Source organism: Lemur catta, chromosome 12, assembly GCF_020740605.2.
Source record: "Lemur catta isolate mLemCat1 chromosome 12, mLemCat1.pri, whole genome shotgun sequence".
NCBI classification, from domain to species: domain Eukaryota; kingdom Metazoa; phylum Chordata; class Mammalia; order Primates; family Lemuridae; genus Lemur; species Lemur catta.
In genome coordinates, this window is record NC_059139.1 from 22,608,765 (window position 1) to 22,633,241 (window position 24,477).

Here is a 24,477-nt window from a genome sequence, read left to right on the forward strand (position 1 = left end):
CATCCATGAGGTCCATGAAGAGACTGGATAATATATCTCTAGGATTTGGCATTTTTTGATTGGAGAGGAAATTAGCCCAGATGATCTCTAAGGTCCCCAGGTGTGATTCTTTGAGTAAATAAATACATGGCCAATAAGGGAATAATTAATACAGCAAGTTTATATTAAATATAGTATGGATTCTTAATTTTATTTCATTTGGATTATTTCTTGGTTTTGATTGTTTATTTACATTATTAAAGATAACATAAAAGAAACTTTCTAATTTTCATGGTGCACACAGCAAGGATAGAATCTCCTACGTGAAATCAGAGAAGTAACTCATCACCACCCTGACATGAACACGAGGTGTTTGCCATTCCAGGTAGTTTTCCAACAGAGGCAAAATGTGTTATCTGTGGTGCAATTCATTCATTCAATAACTATTTCTTGAGGACTTTCTATGTCCCAGACACTGTGGTAATTACAGAAAAAAATTGTATAATGGTAAACAAGACAACCATAGTTTCTGGCTTTATGGGACAGATATTCTAGAGGTGCATACAGACAAATAAATAAGCAATTACAATTCATGTCAGCAGTGTTATAATGGGAGAAGTACAGGGTGCCAAGGGAGAACCTGAGGACATCAGAAGGTGACCTTGCAGACTTGTTGGGTAAGGGAAGGATTTCTGGAATAACTGATGTGTGGGCTGAGACATGAAGAATTATCTGGAATGGGAAATAGGTGGGGAGGGGGAAAGAGAAGGAACAAGAAGTCTCACGGGGAATGGGTTGAGTGGTTGCAGTTGCATCTTCATCTTCTTGCTTAGCACTGTTCTTTTGACTCAATTATTTGGAAGATTTTCATTTTGAAATAACAATTTCTACACTTTACCGTTTAACAGGAACTACCTTCATTTTTAGTACCTTACTGGGAACTAATAGAAAATTCCTATATAAATACCGTCAAAACAGCACTCAGACATCTGAGAGAATACCAGAAGACTGTGCTTGCTTACTTACATGAGATTAGGTAAGTAAAGTTTCCAAAGTCAGAATTTTATAGCTTACGGGCATGACATATAAGATCCTTCTCATTCTTTTATTGTCTACAGAATAAGTTTCCAGGAGTTCCTAAGGCGTCCAGATTACAAGCAAGATTTTGTAGCTCAGTGGCAGGCTGATTTCAACTCTCTTCCTGATGACCTGTGGGATGATGTGGAAACAAAGGCTGAACTACACCAAAGAGTGAATGTAAGGAAATCTGTGACCTGCTGGAACAGCGTTGCCAGACTTTCGTATCTTGTCCTGCAAAACACCAATTCATTCCCTTCTTACCTTCATGAAGTATGAGGATGAGAAAGGAAATGGTTTGAACTCTTAACCAGCTAACTTTCAAGATCAGTAGCTTTTCTGCACTTTGAGTTCAGAATGAGAAAACTTTGGCAATGCTTCTGGAAAGAGGAGCCAGAGTCGGCAGTCCAAGAGCATTTTTGGCATCTGTCTTATAGATTGGATTCCTAACCTCTTTGTTAGTCCACAAAGCTGTCTTCATCCCTGGTGTTAATCCCATTCCTATCTTGAATGCAGTTATATGGCTTGTTGATGGCTTATTGAAGGAGAAAGGGAGTAAGGGAATTGCATGGAAAACCTGAAGGGTAGTCTCTATTGAATGGATCTCTTGAGAGAAGATATTAAATCTTACACATCTTTGTGCCTCCAGCAAGCACAATGCCTGGCAGTCGGTAGACAGGCAGGTTTTCATAACTTCATGAATGAAGTATATTACCCTGATACTTGAGAACATGGTCTGTGATGTATAAGAAGCTTGATTCCAATATCTTACCCTTCATCTTTCTGTGTGAAATGGGCAGACCTCTTTATCTCTTCAGGGGGATCCCGTGCTGCTACCTTAAGTACAGGCTACTAACAAACAAATCTGATTATGACCTCAATATTTATTTGTGCAACAAAGCATTGCCAAACTCTTTCCCATGGTCCATTCATCTGCTCAATAAATATTTATTAAGCATCTATCAAGGTCCCAGCACTGTTCAGGGGGCTAGAGATTCAGCAGTGAACAAAACATCTGTGACCACACGATGTTTATGTTCTAGTGACGAGAAGACAGAGACTAAGCAATAAACAAGTGAATATTTAGCAAATGTGTCACTGGTAATAGGAGCTTTGTTGAGAACAAGAAAGCACAGCAAGAGGAAAAGAACGTTCGATGTACCCTTTTTTGTATGGTGGCTGTGGAAAGTCTTACCGAGAAGGTCACATTTGAACAGACTCAGGACAGAGTGATTGAGTAGGCCATGTAGACATCTGGAGGAAGGGTGCATCAGGCACAGGGGAAAGCAAGGGCAGACACTGAAGGGGAAGGGTGTGTGGTGTGTTTGAAGAACAGCAGGAGGCTGGTGTGGCCAGAGCAGAGTGAGCTGGGCAAGAGTGGCTGGTGATGAGGTGGGAGAGAATCGAAGGGGACTGGATTATCTAAAGCCTTGGAGGTCATTATGAGAATATCAGAGTTGATCTGAGTCAGATGAAAAGCCTTGGCCTCTGGTTTTAAAAGAGTCTATAGTAGAGGGGAAAAAACAGCAGAGAGATCAGTTGGGAGACCAGTTGGAAAGCTCTTACAATGGAGGTGAAGCATCATGGTGGCTTGGGTTATGGATCAGGGTGCTGAAGGGTTTACCCTACAAGGTATTCAAATATTCTAGTAAAGCTGAAGTATTTCACATGTTCTTAAACATTCTTCAAATAGTAATTAATAACTGCAAGTCCTAAAACTATCTTTTTTCTGTCTTTGCTATCTTTTTTCCTACCTATTCATAAAGCAAACAGCCTTCCTGTATACTGGATTTTTCAACCCAACAAACTTTTTGAGGAAGTAATAAAATACATAAAACATAGCCATCCATGGCTAAAGTGAACTGTAGTGGATTTCTGGTAAACAGAGACATATGATTCAGGGAGGTAGTCTTTGAAAGTGAGAGCCTGATAGAATAGAAGCAAAATAAATATTGGTTGAATGAACAAATACAATACGTGAGTGCATTAGGTATAAAATTTCCTTAGAGACATTTTTAAGTGGGGCAAAATTTTTAGTTTTATTACCCTGAGGTGGTTTGAGCCACAGTTCTAAAGCATAACCACCATGTTTCTCTTCTGTGCAGGATCTGAGAGACCGCCTGTGGGATATTTGTGACACTCAGAAGGCAGATGCAGAGCGGGAGCGGCTGGACATCATCAATGAGAGCTGGTTACAGGACTCTGTTGGAATAACAATCAACCATTTCTTTTCACTGATGCAGGTAAGAGCAGCTGGTCACAATGACACAGACACTTGCCCTTGTAGCCACGTCCCTCATGTGACAACTCCTTTGGAAATGTTCGGGGTCTTCTCAGGGCTCCTTTTGCTCATGACCTATTGTGAGCTCCATCCATCTTGCCAAGGAAGTTAGCTGGAATAAAACATTTTGGTCTGGGCCAAACAAGCACTCAAACTGGGAGTATCCCAAGCGACTACTCACCAGCCTTGCTTGCAGGTGGCCTAGATATGTAGAGAGTGACAGCAAAGAGAGTGTCTGCAACTGAGTTGTTTGCCTTGTCAGCCTCTCAAAGCAGACACCCTAAGTGGCCAGCCAGACAAAGCCCAGGAAAGCAGCCCTGCCACAAAGCATGGGCAAGATCAGACAGAGCAAGCATTTGATTCCTAAAAGTAAAAAGTTTTCCAATACTGGACTGGAAAAACAGACTATTTATCAGAATTCACAACCTATTAAATAAAAAACTGCACAGGGCAAGATAAGATGACAGACGTTGATTTTATTCTGATACTATTGTCAGCAATGGGGAAGAGAGCACAGACCAGGTCTTGGATTCCTGGCTCAGCTCTGGCAAGACAAAAGGCTGGAGAGTTTTTAAGAGCTGGGATGGTGTGAAGGGTGGAGGGTCATAGGCCATCTCCGTTTGCTAATTGGCCCTACCCAAAGGAAAAGTCAACTTTCTATCTTCACCATGGAAGGTAGTTTTATAACTTGGAGCCAGGCACCCACTGAAGTTAGGCTCCTACCCTTCCATGACCTGGGAGACAGGGGCACTGTCTTTCCTGATGATTAATTACATTCTAAAGAGATAGTTCTTGGGACTTGAGAAAGACATTCCTGGGCTGTAAAACTGGTAAGAGGCTTTTAAAAAGATTTACATCTCAAAGGGACAGAGAAAGGATTTATAATGACAAGCTTTCTTAAAGTAAATGTTCTAACAAAAGAGAGGTCAGGGGCCTAGAGTCAGGAAGAAGCCTGTTTAAAATTTAGTCAAAGTTATGGGGATTTTAAGGCTGGTTTGGTCAACCTGTGTTTACATGAGTATTTTTTCCTAAGGGAATAGCAGTGAAAATAGAGTGGAAAAGGGTACATTTCTAGTCTTCAATTCATTAACTTACGTGAAGAGATACTACAGGAAATGAAACTATTTATCTGTGGTTCCTTAGAGCTAGCACACAGTGGGTGTTCAATGGAATGTTTGTTCAACAAATGACCAGTGAGTGCTGATACTTCCAACCTGCAAAGGGACAATTCATGGTGCAGGGACAGGCTGTAGCAGAAGCTTGAAATATCAGCAGAAACTTGAGGAGCAAGAGCAGCCCCTCAGGCAGCAGGTAGGTTTAAAGAAGTCAAGATACCAGGGCAAGGAAGCCCAGTGCAGGAATGTTAGGAATCTGCATTGCAAAGAGAACACGAAGTTAGAGTTTATCTAAAGCAGGGGACAAAGCTGGGCCATGAAAAGGACAACAGACAGATCCACATGGCATGGGTTGTGCAAAGCATTAAGGTGAGACACCCAAGCTGCCTAAACCAGTCTGGGTAGCATCCCCAGGACACTGGCCTGGGCAAGCAGAAATCAAATATTGCAAACAGCTGTGTCAAAAGCTTATGGCAGAAGTCACTGAAATCCAATAAAGAAAGGATAGAGAATAGAAAAATTTTGTGAATCATTCTCGATTTAGAACAATGCACGCCTTTTATGGAAATAGTATGACTCGCAATTTGCCAAAAACTACTAAGTGGAAAAGCTACGATTTGGACTGAATCTGATTCCAAAGCCAGTACTATAGTTCCCCCTTATCCGTGGTTTTGCTTTCTGCAGTTTCAGTTACCCACAGTGAACCACAGTCTGAAAATATTAAATGGAAAATTCCAGGAATAAACAATTCGTAAGTTTAAAATTGTGCACCATTCTGAGTAGGGTGATGAAATCTCACACCATCTGTCTCACTCAAGACGTGAATCATCCTTTTGTCCAGCATATCCACGCTGTATGCACTACCTGCCCATCAGTCACTTAGTAGCCTGCTCTGTTACAGATCAAAATAAACATAGTATATATAGGGTTCAGGGCTATCCAAGGTTTCAGGCATCCACTGGAGATTTTGGAACATATCTACCGCCACCCCTATCCCCGAGGATAAGGGGTGACTACTGTACTCCTAACTAATGACCTGTTGTTCAAATAGTTGAAAGCTTGCCATGGAGAACAGAAGAGAGCCTGACTGTGCACTGATTAATAGAATCCCATAAAAACCAAAGGTGGAAATTATAGGAGAGTAGGTTTCGGTTCAGTCTATGAAGAAATAGCCTATTTAGAACTGCCCATCAGATAACAAATTTTTAAGGCAATGACCTTTTATCCAGGAAGCCCAAAAACTAAAGCTTTCACGTGTTTGTGGAGGACTCGGAGAAAGTACCCTCAAGAAAGTCTTCAAAGGCCTGTAATATTGGGTAACAGACAGTTAGATAAGTATTTCCCAAGGTTAGATAAGTATTTTCCATGGAAAACTAGTCCTACAAGATGTTTCACAAAACAAATACTCTGTGATCAAATGATTTTGGGATGTGCTGCATATTCTACCCTTTCCTCTCCCTGGGAAATTGCGAAGCATATTGACGTGTATAGACATCAGGATGCTCTGCGGTAGAGAAATCCCTTTGGTATGTTAACCCAGCATTTCTGAAACTATTTGACCTTGAAAAGGTTCATCCCCAACATAGTACTCATTAACAACCTAAAGGACAAGTTTTCTATATGATACATTTTAGGAAATGCTATGCTAGATTATTTCTAAGATTCCTTTTAAATCTCAGATTCTGTGAAAATTAACAAGAACCTTAAGAAAGCATTATTTACTAGTTATCACAAATGTGAGAGGGATCTTGATTAATTCTGTTTTTATGGAAATCCTAGATATAATATGCCATCTTATTCAAATTTAGCTATATAGGTAATCAAATTATGCCCCTGAAAATAAATTAAATTTTTATATGAAATAATTGTTTAACAAGGTAAGCCTAAGGCAGATACCAGCACTGTCCCAAATACTAATTGTATAAAGTAGGCTCTGCTAAACCTAATCATTATTCATATTCAGTTCTCTAAGGAGGAAATAATTTCCTGATTTCTAAATTTATTTCCCAAATAATATAACGCTATGGTTTAATGACTAATAATTTTTATGTCATCTCCACACTTTTCTTCAATTCTCTAAAGTTATTTGTGAACATCCAATTTGTACCATTTGGGTTTTCACTTGCATCCTAATCATTATAAATGTGCTATTGTGCAAGTTCTCAGGAGTGTAACTTACAGGGCTCATTGTATCTCTACTATTTTACCAAAACGAAGCATGACAGGTGCAAACACTTATTGTTAAACTGTGAGATTAGCTCATACATGACTATTTTAAAACTAAATTTGGTTTCTTTGCAAGGAAAGAGAAAAATGTTTAGTTTTTCTAGTCATTTCAAAATGCCAGTTTCAAAAATTATGTAAATATATATTTATGCTTAAAATCCAAGGAAAGTATTTAAAATGTGTTCTGTAAACAATATGTAAATGGTAATTTTATTTTTTAACATAGATTCAAATTAACCAAATGAATTTCTTTCTCAGGCATTTAGCTAGAAAAGTTCAATAATACAGAGAACAGCTTTTAGGAGCAATTCAGCTTACCCTTTTTTATATCAAAAACAAACGTATTGAAACTCTTCTTGTCTTTTGTTGTAGACTACAACAAAATAATAATAAAAGCAGACATTTATTTATTCTAACTGTGAATATGGCAGTGAAAAGACTACTTGATGTTTTATGAAATAAATCGCAACATAATTGTTTGATAAACTTAGGGATTCCTTCATAAATGTCTTTGGGTTAGGTTTAACTAAAAGCTTTGAATACTAGGTCAGTTTTGCTCTTTTTTAAACAAAAGACACTTTCTGTAATTAACGAGATATCATGAAATACATCTGCATGAAAGCTTTAATATTTAGACCCTCAGGTACTAGCTTAAGCAGCCCCACTAACTAAAACAAAGTCTAGAAGTCATGTTTGCACTACCAAAGAGAAGCGCAGATTTATACCATATGGTCTACTATCTAATGGGGGAATGAGTTAGAGAACTTATGGTCTATATGTGTGGTGTTGGTACTGTGCATAATTTCACTACATATGCATACCTCAAAGAGAAATGACCTGTGCTGACAGGGAGTCATGACGTGTATAACTGATGCTCACCTTGCCACCAACTCCTCTGTGCTGTTCCATTTCCCTCAAGGTACTTCCTGGCGATGCCAGGAAAGTGTTTAGCTGTGAGCACAGGAGGAATTATCTCCCTTCTGTACATTTTGAGCAAGAAGGGAAACTGTAGAAAGCGAGCTATTCCTTATTGCTTTTTGTTACCGTTAGTCATTTCTCCACAACAAGGTTAAATTGCCCTAGAGGACCAGAACCTAATGTTGTATTTTTGTATTTGTATTTTGTATTTGTATGTATAGTAGTTTTTGGTATCTCCCAAATCAGCTAACATGATACCTGTGACAAAGAAAACTCTCAAATGTTTGTTACTGTATTGGTTGATTGAATCTAGGATACAGGATATTTTGACATTCCTAATGTCAAAATAATGAATAATATACACTACTTCAAACATCATACATACTGTAACCTTTTGTCACAATATCAAGAGGCATAGAACTGTCATCTTGTTAAGTGAACTTGTGCTCAATAAGAAAGTGCAAAGTCCCTAGTTATCTTTAATTTTGATGAAAATCTTAAATATACACTTATAGCCAATACTCTTTCTTGATTTCCAGAAAAGTCTTTCAACCTAAATGTTTTAAAAGTAGTGCTTACAGAGTCTTCTATGGGAAATATGTACAAATCAGCTTGTTCTTTCCTGGATATTAATACTCACATTTGCTATTAAAGGCAGAATTGAACCGTTTCCAAGATACAAAGAGACTCCTTCAAGATTATTACCGGGGGATGGAATGCAAAATCCCAATAGATGACAACAAGCGATTTACTCAAATCCCATTGGTCCAGCTGGATAGTAAAGACATTTTGGAAAACCAACTTAAGTAAGGCAGATTATCGTATTCCACTATAACTGTTTTGAACATAAAGCTTTGTGATTTTAAATTAATTATTGCTAATAAAAATCATACTCCTTTATCTCCAAATCCAAAATAGTTCTAAAAACTGGACATTTTTTTCTAACTTCAGTGTGTCATTGACTTAAGACTATTAATATACATAATTTATCCTATTTATAGGGAATATCTACTAATTTTGCTGCAGAGATATAATGCATTTTATTATGCAGTCTCTCCATAGACTCTGCTGATGGTATTAGGGAATATATGATATATATATAGAGAGAGAGATAGATATAAATTCTGAATTCTGCAACACTTTTGGCCCCAAAGATTTCTAGTAAGGAATTATGAGACTCTAACACTTTTATGAAAGGACTCAAGCAGTTCTGTGTATGTCTATGTGTGTGTGTGTGTGTGTGTGTGTGTGTATGTGTGTCTATTACTACATTATATAAATGGAAGGGATTCTCAGTCTTCTTTTACAAGTGAGGAAATTGAGACACAGTAAAGGCTCAGTAGTATGTGATTATGACCTCATTAGACTGACGGAAAGACTTACTAATAGTCTAACATCACATATCTGCCAGCAAAAAAAAAAAAAAAAAAAAAAAGGTGAACCTGGTAGTAGGGTAGAAGACAGATTATATTTTTAGCCAAACAAATCCTGTGCAACATAAAAGTTTATCAATAATTTTTTTTATAGATCCAGTAGTTGGGGACAGGGCAAGGACAAGATCCCTAAACCTGAGAAGCTATGAACAGATAGAAAAATGTCTTCAAGCAATGGGAGTTAGGAGTGGTGGTAATTCCTGTGATGTGATTAGCAAGTATAAAACATTAAAAGAGAGCTAAAAGTAAGAATTAAAATAAAGCAATCAAAACTAAAATTTAAAATCCTTAAAAATTAAATTAGTTGATTAAAAATAAATTAATAAAATATAATAAAGAACAAAACAATAGTTTCTCATGACCAGTAAGCACGCCATGAGAAACAAAATACTACAGATATAAAGAGGAGAAAAAGGAAGAAGTTAGATTTGTAAAGTAATATACAGGCACTGAATGTTAAATTTAGATCTCCAGGTAGATGAGCTATGTATTTTATATTCAAAGTAGGGTACATTTTTTTTTTTTTTACAAACGTGCTCAGTCAATGCAGGTATCAGGAGTTGCACAAACTAAATGTACAGTAGTACATATATTTTGAATTGAAACAAATCTGGTTTGAATCCTGGGTCTGTTACTCACTAGCTATATGTAAATAAATTAAGACAATGTATTTGTCTGGTCAAGTCTCTCCAACTCTCTTAAGCCTCGCTTTCCTTATCTGTAAAGTAGGGCTGTTGTGAAGTTTACAGAAAGTAAAATCTTCAGAGCATGTGATGCCATATCTTGGAATCAAAAGACTTGAGATCAAGTCCCCATAACTCCCAGTAAATGGTGACTATTACTTACATGCAATATTTTAATTGTGAGAATTGCATGTTGCTGCTTTATTTCTTTTGTTCCAAGAAGGACTTTAAGTGGCCTGAACATTATAAGTTATGCAGTGATCCAAACACCATTTCTTTTCTCGCTAGGCTTCTAACATATAGAACCATCATATCCCTGCCAGGCCCCTGTGTACACAGGAATGCACAAAAGGAAATGTGTGTCTCCTCTTCTTGATACAAATATAAGAGAAACATTCAGCAAGCCGCTGAAAGAAAACTTTGAAATTAAAAACCATAAGAATTTCCAAAGGCAATATGAACCTCAAGAGAGGCCAAGTTTCAATGTCTAGAGGGGCAGTAAATTCTGTTCTTAGCACAAAATAGTTAAGTCAAGCATAATGGGGAAGCTATTAATGTTGGTTAGTAGAGTGAAACCTGCAAAAGAACAGCCAGTTCTTATTTTCTGCAAAACAACTCTGCACCAATCTCAACCTCAAATCACTGCTGTGGTTATCTCCTGGAACTATCAATCAGTCAATATATCAACCAACCAACCAATCAACCACAGTCTCTGTAACACGTATAGGGGAAACAATCACAGTGTTAAGAATTTTCACATACTTTGTCTGCTTTACTCCTCCCAACAACTCTGTAACAATATTTTTATAGTAATATTATCCATAATAATTAGTAATTAATTGATAAATAGTTATAATAGTAATTTTATTATATTTATATTATTTCAGGAAGAACTGAACCTCAGAAAGTCAAGGGACAAGCTCAAGTTCATATCTACTAATAGTGACAGAGCTACCTAGACCAGAGTTTTTCCCAATAAATAAATTCTAAACCCAAATTCTTTTTCTAAATGGTATGCCACCACTGTTGCCCTCCAAAGCAAGATGTTGGGAAACACATGTTGTACTTTATTAAACATCTAGCGATGATCACACAAACTTTACCTTAACTTATTGGACACATGAATCACAGTTGAACTGGAGTGACTGTGATTTAGCTTTATTTGATTATTAAAATGTAATTTAATTCATGGGTAGATGAGTAGTGGATCCTTAATACATTGCCTTTTCAGGCACAATACACTGTCAAAATTTTAAGCACTCTTAGAATCAGAGTGCCAAGTTCAAGAAACCTTGTCTGATGCTTCAAAATAAGACTGAGCTAATTGTTTACTGGAGTTCAGAATCATCTTTCAGAATCACCGCTCTGTGACTCCAGCAACTTGAGTCTACAAAACCAAATGCTTGTTCTTATTACTCATCCTGACTTTCCTCCTTCAGTTCCAACAGGGGCATCCTTGGAGCTTCTCTCTCCTCATTCCTTCCCCAAGCTGAGACCCCTTTGCACTTCCTGTCACCAAAAGTGGATCTCAGTCACAATAAGCATTCTACCTTGTAGATCTTTTCCTGCTTCTGTTAACCTTTGAGATCTTGAGATCCTCCAGGGATAGGGTATTCCTAGAGACAGTTCTAAAATTTCTACATAGGAGCAGCAATATGGGAAGGGGGAGAGAGAGCTTGAGTCTGTGTTCCCACAGCACTTTATCAAACAAAGAGAAAACCTTCCCTTCCACAGTAAGGGAGGAGAGGACTGCTAGAGAGAGGGCCACCCTGCCCACCACCAAAACCTCCCTGCCTCTGTGTGGTAGCCCCTTTCAGACTTCACATGAGTCACACCCCACTTACAGCTGTCCACTTCAGGATGCCAAATAGCACTAACAGAGAATACTTAGAGAAGTTTTGTTTGGTTTGCTTTTGCACGATTGACTTTTTGACTTATCAGTCATTGAAAGTATATGCCCTGGAAAAATTTCAAAATTGCATTTCTTCATAATCTCCATTGTTTAATCCTCCGCTTTATAATTGCTGAAGATTAAGCCTGAAAATCATATTTTGTTGTTGTTTGAGTTTCCTCTTATTAACAAGATTTCTAGACCACAAAAAAACTGAATTCAGTCTTTTATAATGTTTTCCCCATTAAAAGAATTATCCCAGGAAAATTTTGAAAATTGAGATTAAAGCAAGACAATGAAATGTCTTGCAAAGTAACATGGTCACAAAAATAGAATTCTGTTAAATAAAATCTTTTGTATTTCTTATGTTTGTTTGTTTTTCAAAGAATTCCTCTAGTTCCTCGAGTATCCATTTCTCAAGAAGCAGTTACGTCTAAACCCAAAACAAAAGCAATACTGAAAGGCAAGATCGATTATTCGCTGGAAAACGTAGAGTTAAACTTCGAGGCAGATGAGAAGTTGATAATGGACACCTGGCAGCAGGCTTCTTTAGCAATATCTCACATGGTAAGCAGAGCTTATTACATTTTCTTTTAGTAATACCCATTCATTAAGTCCCTAGGTTGCTAATATGGTATAAGTAGAAAATTTATATAGTGTTCTCAAGCATTGTATAAATTTATGCCTTCAAGCCTTTTTTTCTGAAAGAAATAGAAAGAGAATTGATTCAGCTAATGAATATTTGGGGTCACTGAAGGAGTAAACCAACACTTAGATTATTTTCTGTGCTGGACCAGGGTCCCGGTTGCTGGCCCTAAAGAGCCAGTCAAGGAATGTTAATGAAGCAGGGCAGGTATAAGACAATAGGGAGAGGGCAGTGTGGCCAAGTGGAAGTCACACACCTGTCTGCAGAGATATGTGCTACTCCACCCTGGCCAGCTTGGCCATTGAAGAATGAGGCCCAGCATGGCCAAATTTTCCAAGAAAAGCCAGAAATTCTGATTTTTATGTGAAATTACTGATTTTAACATGTAAGCAATAAAATTAAAAATTCTTAAAAATACTCTAGCGAGCCAAACATGTCTGGCCTATAGGTGTCTAGTTTGCAACCCCTCTGCTAGGCATCTTTCCTAAGTCACCTATGAGGTAAGTATTATTTACCTCATAAATGAAATGAAATTTGAATGTAGTTCTGTATGACTTCAAAGTTCACACCCTTTCCACCCAAATTGAAAGGGAAAGGAAAAGCATACAGATAAATTTAACCCAAGCAGAGATGTCACACCATACAGAAGACACACACAGAGTTTAACTCAGATCGACCGTTGTTCCTTCATTCACTAGGTCCTGGGTCCACCAGAATGGTTTCTCTTTTCATTCTGTGCCAAGCCTTTTTGGAGTTTTCTCAAAATATCCCATTCAAACAGAAAGCAGTGTCCACTTCCCAAGAGATTTAGTCAAAGAGGTAGAAAAGGAGCTTGCATCATAAATCTCACAGCAAACAAAATTTCTGATTGGGCATATTCCAAGTCCCTTCTTGACCTCTCTGCTCCAGCCTTCTTTTTCTCTGAACTTCTCACACAGCAGCCTCTGTGTTTTCTTTTTTTCCCCTCTCTTTCTTTTGTTCTCTTCACTTCTTTCTTTCCTCCCTCTCAGAAGTGATTATAAGCTCCTCTCATTGTCTTGCTTCTTTTGAAAAATATTTAGTGTGGATTTTGACACACATAAGAAAAATGCATGATTTGTAATTGCATGGCTTAATGAACCTACCTAAAGTAAGTACTCATGACACCACTTGACAGGGCAGAATTGGAACAAGTGCTGCACCTGCCTAGTCCTGCTGTGACCCTTCCGAATCCTACTCACCTTCATACCCACTAAAGGGGACCGCCATCTTGCCTTTTTACGAATCATTTCCTTGATGTTCTTAAGAGTTTTATTATCCAAATCTATATCTCTAAAGACTGTAGCTTTGCATGCTTTTGAGATTTAAATAAATGGACTAATATCTTTTGTCTTTTTTGTGTCTTCTTTTGCTCAGTATTCTTTGTGAGATTCATCCGATATTGTTCATTTTTGTTGCTGTATTGTGTTGTGTTACATGAATGTATCACAGTTTATTTAACTATCCTGCTGCTGATATACATTTGGGTTTCCAGTTTGGTGCCATTATGGATACTGCTGCTATAAACATCACTGGTACCCATGTGTACACATAACTGTGGAGTACTTATCTAGCAGTAGGTGCTGTCTTCAACATCAGTAGACAATACTGTACATAATACTTCCACTTTCATAAGTATGATAAATCCTTTCCCTATTTCACTGCACTGTCATCTTTGTCTTAAATTAGATGACCACATATGTGTGTCAGTTGCATTGCTCTATTTGTCTATTCTTGTGCCATTACCACAGATATCATACCACTTTTTGCTACCTGGATGAGCAAATCTTCCCACTTTGTCATCTGCCAAGAGCATTTTGGATTTTCTTGGCTCTTTACTGTTCCATATTAATTTTCAAATCAGCATGTCAAGGTTCACAAAAATGTTGGCTATGGATTTTTTAAGGCAACATTTATCAGATTATGAACATTCTTTTTCATATACAGCTTACTATGAAGGTTTTTTATGAATTGTATTATCAAATACTTTTTCTGCACTTGTAATAAAATATTATCACATAATTTTTTTCACCATTTTTTGTTAAAGTGAAAAATTGATCAATTTTCTAGTGTTAAACTTATATCACATTTCTGGAATAAGTAATGTAATGAAGCATCATCCTTCTTACATATTGCTGGATGTGTTTTGTTAATACTTTGTTTAGCATTTTTTAAACTTTGTTCATGTGTGAGAGAACTCTGTAATTTTTCTCTCTCTTACAACCCTTGTTGGCTTTTAGCATCCAGATAAAAATACTAGCCTCTAATACAGGTCTAGATATATTTCCTCTCTTTCTATTCTTTGGAAAATTTTGTTAAAGTTGGTAATATTCTTCTTGAAAGGTTTAGTAGCATTTCTAAGATGCCATCTAGGACATTTGTAAGAAAAGTTTTTGTTGCCCTCCTCAACCCAAGGATTTTCTTTAACAGGTGTTCAATACTTTGTTTGTTCTCTTCCTTCTGTTTTTGTTTCTTCTTCAGTTGGTTTTGGTAAATTTTATTTTGCTAAGAATTTTTCCATTTCTAAATGTTTAAGCTTATTGGCACGAAGTTGTTTAAAATATGCTCTTATGTTTGTGTTAACATTTGCTTATTTATTTGATAATAAATAATTTTGCCAATTCTGATCTTGATTATTTGTGCTTTTCTTCTTTCTTAATCACTTTATTCAAGTTATCAGTTATATCTTTCCAAAGAACTAATATTTAACTTAATTGATTCATTTTACTGTGTTTCTTTTCCTTTTCTTAATTTTATTTTTTTTCCTCCTACTATTTTCTTTGAGTTTATTTTGCCATTCTCTAAGGCTTTGAGATGTTCATTAATTTTCAGTCTTTATTTCTAACATACGCATTTACTACCATAAAGTTCTCTCTGTGACTTGCTTTATCTTCCTCTAAAAGTTTTTGATATAATGTTATTTTTGTTATCATCTAATTCACAGCATTTTAGAAATATAGTTTTAATTTTCAAAATAGTATGTTGCTTTCTAGTTAATTACATTTTAATCAGAGAATACATTTTCATAAATCTTTTTTTGGAGATTTGCTTTATGGCCAATCTGCAAATAATATGTTTTTCCTTGAAATATATATATTCATTCAGTTATTTAATATACATATTATACATTGTTTAATAGACTAATATACATATACCTTGTTTATATATAAACATTTAAATGTACTTATTTTATTACATATATTTAAATATATAGTACAGCTATATTACTGCTCAAATCTTCTTTATCCTCATTATACTGGTTTTCTCCTTCTTTGAATTATCAAGAGAATTATGATAAAATCACCTGTAGTTTTGTCACTTTTGCTTTACATATATTTAAGGCAATGACATTGGGAATATACAAATTTTTAATTAAGTCTTTCTGATGAATTGAACATTTTCTTATTATGAAGTAATCTTTATAATGCTTTTGTTTTATAAATTATACTTTTGGATATTGTTTACATGTCATATCTTTTTTCATCATTTTGTTTTCATCCTTTTTGTGGCTTTCCTTTCTTGCTTTTTTCCCCTCTGTAGGTTTAGATGTAATGTATCCTGTTACGATTCTATTAGTGGTCACCCTAGGAATTACACCAGGAATTATTAACTGATCAAAATTGAACTGTTATTTAGTCAATAATTCATGATGTTATTCCTAGGGTAACCACTAAGTGAATTAATGTGCGTTACTCCTAAGCTACCACGGAGGAAAAGTTAAATAACTTAAAATATCCAATCCAAAAGAAGAAAAGAAAGACAGACAGAAAAATATTCAGGACAAACAATACAAATATAACTTATCAAGATGGTAGATTTATAGCCCAAATATATCTACAATTACATTAAGTTAAAAAGGACAAAATCATCTAGTAAAAGAAAATGATTGTTAGATTTAAAAAATAAGAGATATGATGCTTACAAGGATACAGAAATGATTTGTCCTCACTGACCCAGGAGGAGAATGGGGTGGTGTGATGACCTCCACTTGGCCACCATAGACTCTTATACCCTTGACCTAGAGGCCCAGAGGCTCATCCCTCCATATCCTGGCCGGTACCAACTCATGAAACCTTCTCCTAAACTGACTGAATATTGCTTACTACATTTTCTATGGGCATTACCAGTTTCAATGTCTCGACTAGTGCCATTTTTCCTCCTGAAATATGTTCCTCCTTTTACCTATCTGTTTAAATCGTATCCTTTCTTTGTCTTCAGAACTAGTTCTTACCCTAATTCCTCACCAGGTAATTGCCTGTTTCCTGAAACCCTAGCCTTCTGTGATTATATGCTCTTCCTATCCTTTTAGTAGTTACTGTCTCTCCTGCTCATTTGGCTCTTAGTTAGTATCTAGGTTATTTTTTGTAATTTTTATCTTGTTAGTTGTTTGCCTGAATACTTAACTGGATTCTAAAACTTTTTATATGCTGTACACTTAGCATAATGCCCACATCTAATGTAATATTAAGCCCTCAATACAATCTTAAGATGCTGATCATGCTGTGTTGATGATGCTGATGTTAATATTAATGATGGTGGTAGTTACAATGATGATCACTGCAAAGACCACAATAAGTACCAAGCACCAGAGAGTGGGAAACCAGATACAGATGCTTTAGAAAATAATATAAATTATTCTTATTGTTAATTGAGCTACATAAACATAACCTGCAAGTCTTATGAATCCTGTTAAAATTATCCAGGGGAATAACACCAAAAAATATATTCTTAGAAAAAGAAGATCATATAGCACAAAGAGCACTAGTTACACCTCTTGATTAAGCTGTGTGATTTTAGGAAAATCACTTAACTTCTCTGAGTCTTTAATTTCTTATCTGTAACATACTCTAATTATCATTCTTTTATTGAATGGTTAAAAAGATACAATGAAGTAATACATATGAAAGTGTTTTAGCAACTGTAAATTTTAACTGATCATTATGTTAAGAAATTTATTTAAAATTGTACCATTTTCCTTGTGAACTTTTAAAAACCTCTTGCAAAGCATAGGAAGAAAGACTGTTCAGTTATTAATATTACTAATAATTATATTTGAATCCTGCTTTTACATGTTTCTAATATACCTTTATGACTTTGATGTCACATGATCTTAAGGGACCTTTGAGTTCCTGATGAAATAAGTGTGGCTCAGTAAATTGTTGCGGGACAAACAGTACCAGCTAAGATTAGTGCAATTGAAATGAGAGCGCTTTTACACAGGCTTTTCTCTACACAGCAGTTTTACCAGGAGCTACCCACTAAGTAGGCCATGTTAATTTTTGGCAAAACTTTCTTCTAATTAGCAAGTATGCAATGATTTCAAAGAAACAAGTCATATTTTTAATGCCCACAATGTCAGGGCATTATGTCCAAAGTTCTCTCCAACCTTCTAAGCTAGATTGCTGAATGAATTGTAAATTATGTTAATTTTTGATAGAAACTCAGAGATCTTTGAGGGAAGTGGACCAGAAAAATGCAGATAATTATTATATATAATTATGCAGATAATTATGATAATTATCATCGTCATCACAAGGTTGTTTACAAAGGAGAAAAATCCAATTTTGAAGGAAATTGCTAACTTACTGTGCTTTGCAGAAACAGATTAAAAAATGAATTGCTTGCAATTTAGTGGGGAATTTTAACAAGTCTGCTTTCAGCTTTACCAAGAATTTGCAAGTACAGTATATGGTATGAAATCCATTTTTATCAAAAGGGCATCTGATAAAAAAAAAGAAAAGAAAAAACAAAAAACTGACTTGCTCTCTGAAACTTTTCTGTATCCCTCCAAGGTTCTGCTAATATTGAAAAAGATGTGGGTGCATTTTGTGGAACAGGATTATTTTTAAAAGAAAGTCCACTGATTTGTAAGCATTTACTGGGCATCCCTTGTGAGCACAGCACAGGTGCTCAAAGCTATGGAAAATACAAAGAAGTAGGACTGACTTAGCTCTGAGGACCATTACGGCCCATTTGGGGGCTGGGGTGAGACAACACTCATGGGACAGTTGGGAACAGTTGCTACCCCATGCTGTCACGGGGCATGAAGTGTGGTGGGAATGTGGAGAAGTCAGGAACTGCCTGGTCTGTCACCCCGGCAAGATTGTACGAGTCTTTGAGGATAGAGACTGTGCCTTATTTGTCCTTCTGTTCACCTCCATTAATCTTTCTCTTTATCCTCCTATGCCCTCACCTCATTCTCCCCAGAAATTATATCGGGCTTGGCCTCAGTAAGTGCTTGAATAAATAAATAATAAGCCCTCAAGAAGCCCCATTTTCTCACCAGTTCCTATTGAAATTTTAAAGTTTTCAACCATATGTTGCTGCTGCTTCCGCAGGGTTTTGTTTCTTCCTTTGGGATCCTCAGCTCGCATTTCTTAGGGCTGCACTCGTAAATGCCCTTTACCCCTCCTGGGCCAGTTGACCTTATTTCAAAAGGTCCAGTATTGCTAACTGCAGGCACAACCTCAGTGGCACAAGCCCCAAGACAAGTGTGCGTGTATGTGTGTGTATGTAGACAGATAGATAAATAGATGTGTGTGTATGTGTATATATTCACATATATACACGAGGCACAATGTGATGTTTTGATATATGTGTACATTGTGGAATGATTCAATCAAGCTAATTAACATATCCATCACGTCACTTACCATTTTTGTGTGGTGAAAACATTTAAAACTTACTCTTTTAGCAATTTTGAAATTTACATTACATTATTATTAATAATCATCACCATGCTATGCAATAGATCACCAGAACTTACACTTCTTGTCTAATTGAACCTTAGTACCCTTTGACCAACATCTCTCCTTTCCCAACCCACCCATTCCCCTGCCCCAGTCCCTGGTACCGCCATTTTACTCTCTATTTCTATGAGTCCAACTTTTTTAGATTCTATTTTTTTTTTTTTTATTTCAGCTCATCATGGGGGTACATAAGTTCAGGTCATATACATTGTCCTTGTCCTGCCCATCCCCCCGAGTCAGAGTCCCAAGCGCGTCCATTCTCATTCTCCAGACAGTGCGCCTGGCACTCATCATGTATTCATACCTCCATCCCCTCCCCCCCCCCCCACCTCCCCGGGTCTGCACCTTCAAGCATGACCATTCCCCAGAGGGTGCGCAACGCACTCGTCATGTAGGCATACAGCCATCCCCTCCCCCCACCCCCCCATCCCAGTCTGATATCCAATTGGTATCCTTCCCCGATGTACATTTAGGTGATGATCAGGGAAACCAGTTTTCTGGTGAGTACATGTGATGCTTGTTTTTCCATTCTTTGGATACTTCGCTTAGTATAATGGTTCCAGCTCTCTCCAGGAGAACCAAAGAGATGTCGTATCATCGTTATTTCTTATAGCTGAGTAGTACTCCATGGTATACATATACCACAGTTTACTAATCCATTCGTGGATTGATGGGCACTTGGGTTGTTTCCACATCTTTGCGATTGTGAATTGTGCTGCTATAAACATTTGGGTACAGGTGTCTTTGTTAAAGAATGACTTTTGTTCTTCTGGGTATATGCCCAATAATGGAATTGCTGGATCAAATGGTAGGTCTACTTGAATCTGTTTAAGGTATCTCCATATTGCTTTCCATAGGGGTTGCACTAGTTTGCATTCCCACCAGCAGTGTATGAGTGTTCCTGTCTCTCCGCATCCACGCCAACATGTGTTGTTTTGGTATTTTTTGATAAAGGCCATTCTCACCGGAGTTAAGTGGTATCTCATTGTGGTTTTGATTTGCATTTCCCTGATGATTAGGGATGTTGAGCATTTTTTGAGACGTTTTTTGGCCATTCTTATGTCTTCTTTTGAAAAATTTCTATTCATGTCCTTTGCCCATTTTTTGATAGGATTGTTTGATTTTTTCTTGCTGATTTTCCTGAGTTCTAAATAGATTCTTGTTATCAGTCTTTTATCTGATGTGTAGTATGCGAAAATTTTTTCCCATTCTGTAGGCTGTCTGTTTATTTTCGTGACTGTTTCTTTGGCTGTGCAGAAGCTTTTTAATTTAATCAGGTCCCATTCGTTTATTTTTGTTGTTGCTGCGATTGCCTTAGGCGTTTTCTTCATAAATTCTTTGCCTAGACCAATGTCTGTGAGAGTCTTTCCTACATTTTCTTCTAGAATTCTAATCGTTTCCCATTTAAGGTTTCAATCTGTTATCCACCGTGATTTGATTTTTGTGAGAGGTGAAATCTGTGGGTCCTGTTTCAGTCTTCTACATGTGGCTATCCAGTTTTCCCAGCACCATTTATTGAATAGGGACTCTTGTCCCCAGAGTATGTTTTTGTCTATTTTGTCAAAGATTAAATGGTTATATGAGGATGGTTTTATATTTGGGTTTTCTGTTCTGTTCCACTGGTCTGTGTCCCTGCCCTTGTGCCAATACCAAGCAGTTTTAAGCACCACAGCTTTGTAGTATAGTTTGAAGTCTGGCAAATCAATACCTCCCATTTTGTTTTTATTGCTTAAGATTGCTTTTGCTATACGGGGTCTTCTCTGTTTCCATACAAAGTGTATAATTATTTTTTCTAAAGCTGTGAAAAATGATGTTGGTAATTTAATAGGAATTGCATTGAATCTATAGATTACTTTGGGTAGTATAGACATTTTAACGATGTTAATTCTTCCAATCCATGAGCATGGTATGGATTTCCACTTATTTACGTGTTCTGCAATTTCCTTCCTTAGCGTTTCATAGTTCTCTTTATAGAGGTCCTTTACCTCTTTAGTTAAATATATTCCTAGATATTTTATTTTCTTTGTTGCTATATATAAGTGAGATCATGCAGTGTTTGTCTTTCTATGCCTGGCTTATTTCACTTAGCATAATGTCCCTGAGATTCAACCATGTTGTCACAAGATAAGGTTTTTCTGCTGTCAGAAGTGCAGAACCAGCCTCAGAGGAGACGTGGCGGGATCCCAGCAGTTCCTGGCCCTCTTGGGTGGGGAAGGACGGAACTTCTCCATCCAGCAGCTAGCATGGGTGACAAAACAGCTCTCTCAAACCAGGACACTTGTGAGAGTAAAGGGAGGGGCTTGCTGGAGTGCAGAGAAGCTGAAAGTCAATTGAGTAGAAGCCGCTGAGAACTTTGAGGTGCGGCTGTGGGATAGGTCATCCTCATGGCACTGAGTCTTCCTGGGATGATATCTAGTGTGTCAGTGGAATGGAAGCCCAGGGTTTGTGTCCATGATTCAATTAACATAGGCCACACATTCCCAAAAATGAGTAGGTGGGGAGAGTGAAAATATCTTTCTCATCATATATATAAACCATACACAGTACATAAATACACTTATGCAGTATTAAAATTTCATGGGAAGGGATGCAATTTAGGAGAAAATGTCAAAAAAAAAAGAAGAACTCTGTAGGGGGTCAATTATGAAAAAAAGGCTAAGAAACACTGATATAGGGAAATTCCCCAAATTAAAGGCCAAGAGATAACAGAAACTTAACAGAAGAATGGCAGATGTTACATCCATAGAGTCTGAGATTAAAAAGAAAGGAATTTTCACATAACCGTGGAGTAATGTCACAGTCTGGAGGTGGCAATGAGGAAACAGAGATGCTTTGCAGACAGGGCTTGAGAAAGTGAGCAGCCTCCACACAGATGGCTGTAGGGAAGCCACATCTTGGGACAGGGCCAGGTTTCTGCTTAAGTAAAACATCACAGTATGTGTTTTGTAAAGATCGAGTACATGGGCGTGATTATTTACAGTGGAATGAATTTTCAACAGAATATAGTAATGACTAAATCCAAATGGTTGTCATATTTCATAAATATTGCATTCACTGAAATATTACTGTTATACAACCAGGTGGCTGCTGAAATTCATCAGAGGCTTATGGAAGAAGAAAAAGAAAACCAGCCAGCAGACCCCAAAGAAAAACCTCCTCAGGCGGGTGCAAATAAAAAAGGCAAAAAGGAACCACCCCCCAAAAAAAAGGCAGACAAAAAACCCAAAGGTAGTTATGGTTTTAGCACCCAGAACCCTGGACGCTTAAATCTCTCTTTGGTAGAACAAACATTTAGCCAGACACATTAGCTTATAAGCCACTAAAATACTGTTCATTAGGTTTAAACTAGAGATCCAGGCTTCTATAAATTGTGGTGTTAGTTGGAAAATTGTATTGCACGCCAGTTCCACGTAATTTGTTTATCCAAATAGCCAGATGTACCCAGGATAAAGTAAACCCCAAAGACCATTTTGAAAGTATTAAAAGAACTCCCAAGATGGTCCTGCGTCAATCTGAAAAGTCTCTGTAAAAGGGCTGACACTAGCTGTAGTAACAGAGAGAAGTTTAAGAGCTATATGTACATGTAAGTTTCAGGGGCACTTTAATTCAACAAGTCCTTCTCTCCTGGAGGCCTCCGAGGCAATCTCTGTGTCAGAAGCAGGATGAAAAACAAAGAGGAAAGAAAACTCGGTTTGGAAGAGGCCTTTAATTAACCTTATGGATGGCTCTGGCACAAACAGTACCGTCCCCTCCGAATGTTTCCACTTGTACATTTTACACTTGTAAAGTTGTAAGTTACACTTATAACTTGAGGCAAAAGAGGAGGAGTGGGAAGCACATGATCAAAAGTTGCTCCACTCTGGATTGCTCCAATGTCTATTAGGTACCTGCTGTGTGAAACTCTCTGGTGTGGGTGCCAAAGACACCACAGTTGTAAATTAAAAATGAAAACAGAAATCACAACCATGGTCCCTGCCCTGATCAAGCTACAATCTAGTAGTAGAGACAACATTTGACCAAGCATTGTTCTCTGACAGGGGAGGTACAGTACCTTGAGAACAAGGTCGCCTCACTGCATTTCGGGGGATAGGGGACACTTCCCAGATGGAGAACACATAAGCAGACATGGGTAGGAGTTAAGGGAAAGTACTAAGGATGGATGAGGGGGAGAGTCTGTGGCACTTAAAGGAAAGGGAAGAGTCGTGTCTCAATAAAGAACACACCACTTTAGCCCATCTCAGATGGTAAAAATAAAAGAAATATGCAACTTTTAAAGGAAACATCTCCATTTACTTTAATGGAATAACTATTTGAGTCCAATCCCTTAATTTTACAGATGATAAAACAGAAAAATAATCCAGAGAGATTAATCTCTCCATCTGTAACTTAAATATACAGCTGTTATTGCAATGAACACATCTTATTATAATTTCTTTATTTACATTTACGTCTTCTTCACAAGATTCAAACCACTTGAGGTCAGACCCTCAAGAAAGGTTTGTTGAACAGAATAGAATTGTATAAACTGGGCCTGCAACTAGAATCACACTGCCATACCCCATGGGTAAATCCTTACTCAAGTACTGATGAATCCTTATTTTCTAATCCTCTTATGTAATCATTGATATAGGTAAGTGTGAATTAAAAGGTAATTAAGTAGGTTACAGATTCTTGACCATCACCTACATTTGAGCCATATCTTTTAGAAGTTGTTCTCTGGTCTCTTCCTGGTGAAGAACTGGAAAACACTTTGCTAATACAAGCTACCCCTTATGGAGTGGCACTTCTGCTGGTGTCTAATGGCATCTATAGTATGTTGGGGTTTGCTAATTTCTATGCCCAAGCTCTGGATTTCACTGTGTTTGAAGTCTGTAACCATCTCTGCACTTGCTACAACCTCATTTTTTCATAATGCCACACAAATGGGTGTTTTTCTGAGTCCAGCCCAGACACCACACAGAGAATTCTCAAGGAAGAACTATCAATATTCCATCACTCATACTGAGAAGACCGAAGTGTCTCATTTCCAAATCACTACAGGTTTTTAGCTCTGCAGATTTTGCTTTGTACTCATTTTTGTCCAAGTCCTGTGTGCATACATTTGTATGTTGGTAGTTTTCTCAGCATGCTTCCTTGTCCTTTCAGGTAAATCACCACCTACGGCAGAAGCTGCTCCTGCAATAGTAACACCAGAAGAAATTGCCGAAGTTGAAAAGAAAAATGAACTGAGGCTCAAAATAAAAGAAGAACATCTTTCTGCCCTGCAATTTGAAGGTAGCAATTAGAAACAACTGAGAAGATGCTTTTTAGTAGAAAGTAGACCCTTAGGCAGACAGTCCACAACTGGCCCATCGATTGCCTCAGACGGTCTGTAAGAACATACAGCAAACCAGTTGAAAAGCACAACATTCAACTGGCTGTTTTCATTTGACCATACGAGGACTAGATTTTACTGTTAGAT

At 37.2% G+C, this 24,477-nt stretch overlaps 1 protein-coding gene across 6 annotated transcripts in view; it reads left to right on the top strand.

Annotated features, from left to right (window-relative positions):
• SPEF2 (sperm flagellar 2) overlaps nucleotides 1–24,477 on the top strand; it is a 194,443-nt gene that overhangs the window by 124,766 nt on the left and 45,200 nt on the right. For all 6 annotated transcript variants that reach the window (XM_045565587.1, XM_045565583.1, XM_045565585.1 and 3 more), the window contains 7 exons: nucleotides 888–1,015; nucleotides 1,098–1,236; nucleotides 3,162–3,299; nucleotides 8,251–8,402; nucleotides 11,990–12,170; nucleotides 22,097–22,244; nucleotides 24,162–24,290. In XM_045565587.1, the coding sequence (XP_045421543.1) occupies nucleotides 888–1,015; nucleotides 1,098–1,236; nucleotides 3,162–3,299; nucleotides 8,251–8,402; nucleotides 11,990–12,170; nucleotides 22,097–22,244; nucleotides 24,162–24,290 (1,015 nt within the window). The remainder of the gene's footprint in view (nucleotides 1–887; nucleotides 1,016–1,097; nucleotides 1,237–3,161; nucleotides 3,300–8,250; nucleotides 8,403–11,989; nucleotides 12,171–22,096; nucleotides 22,245–24,161; nucleotides 24,291–24,477) is intronic.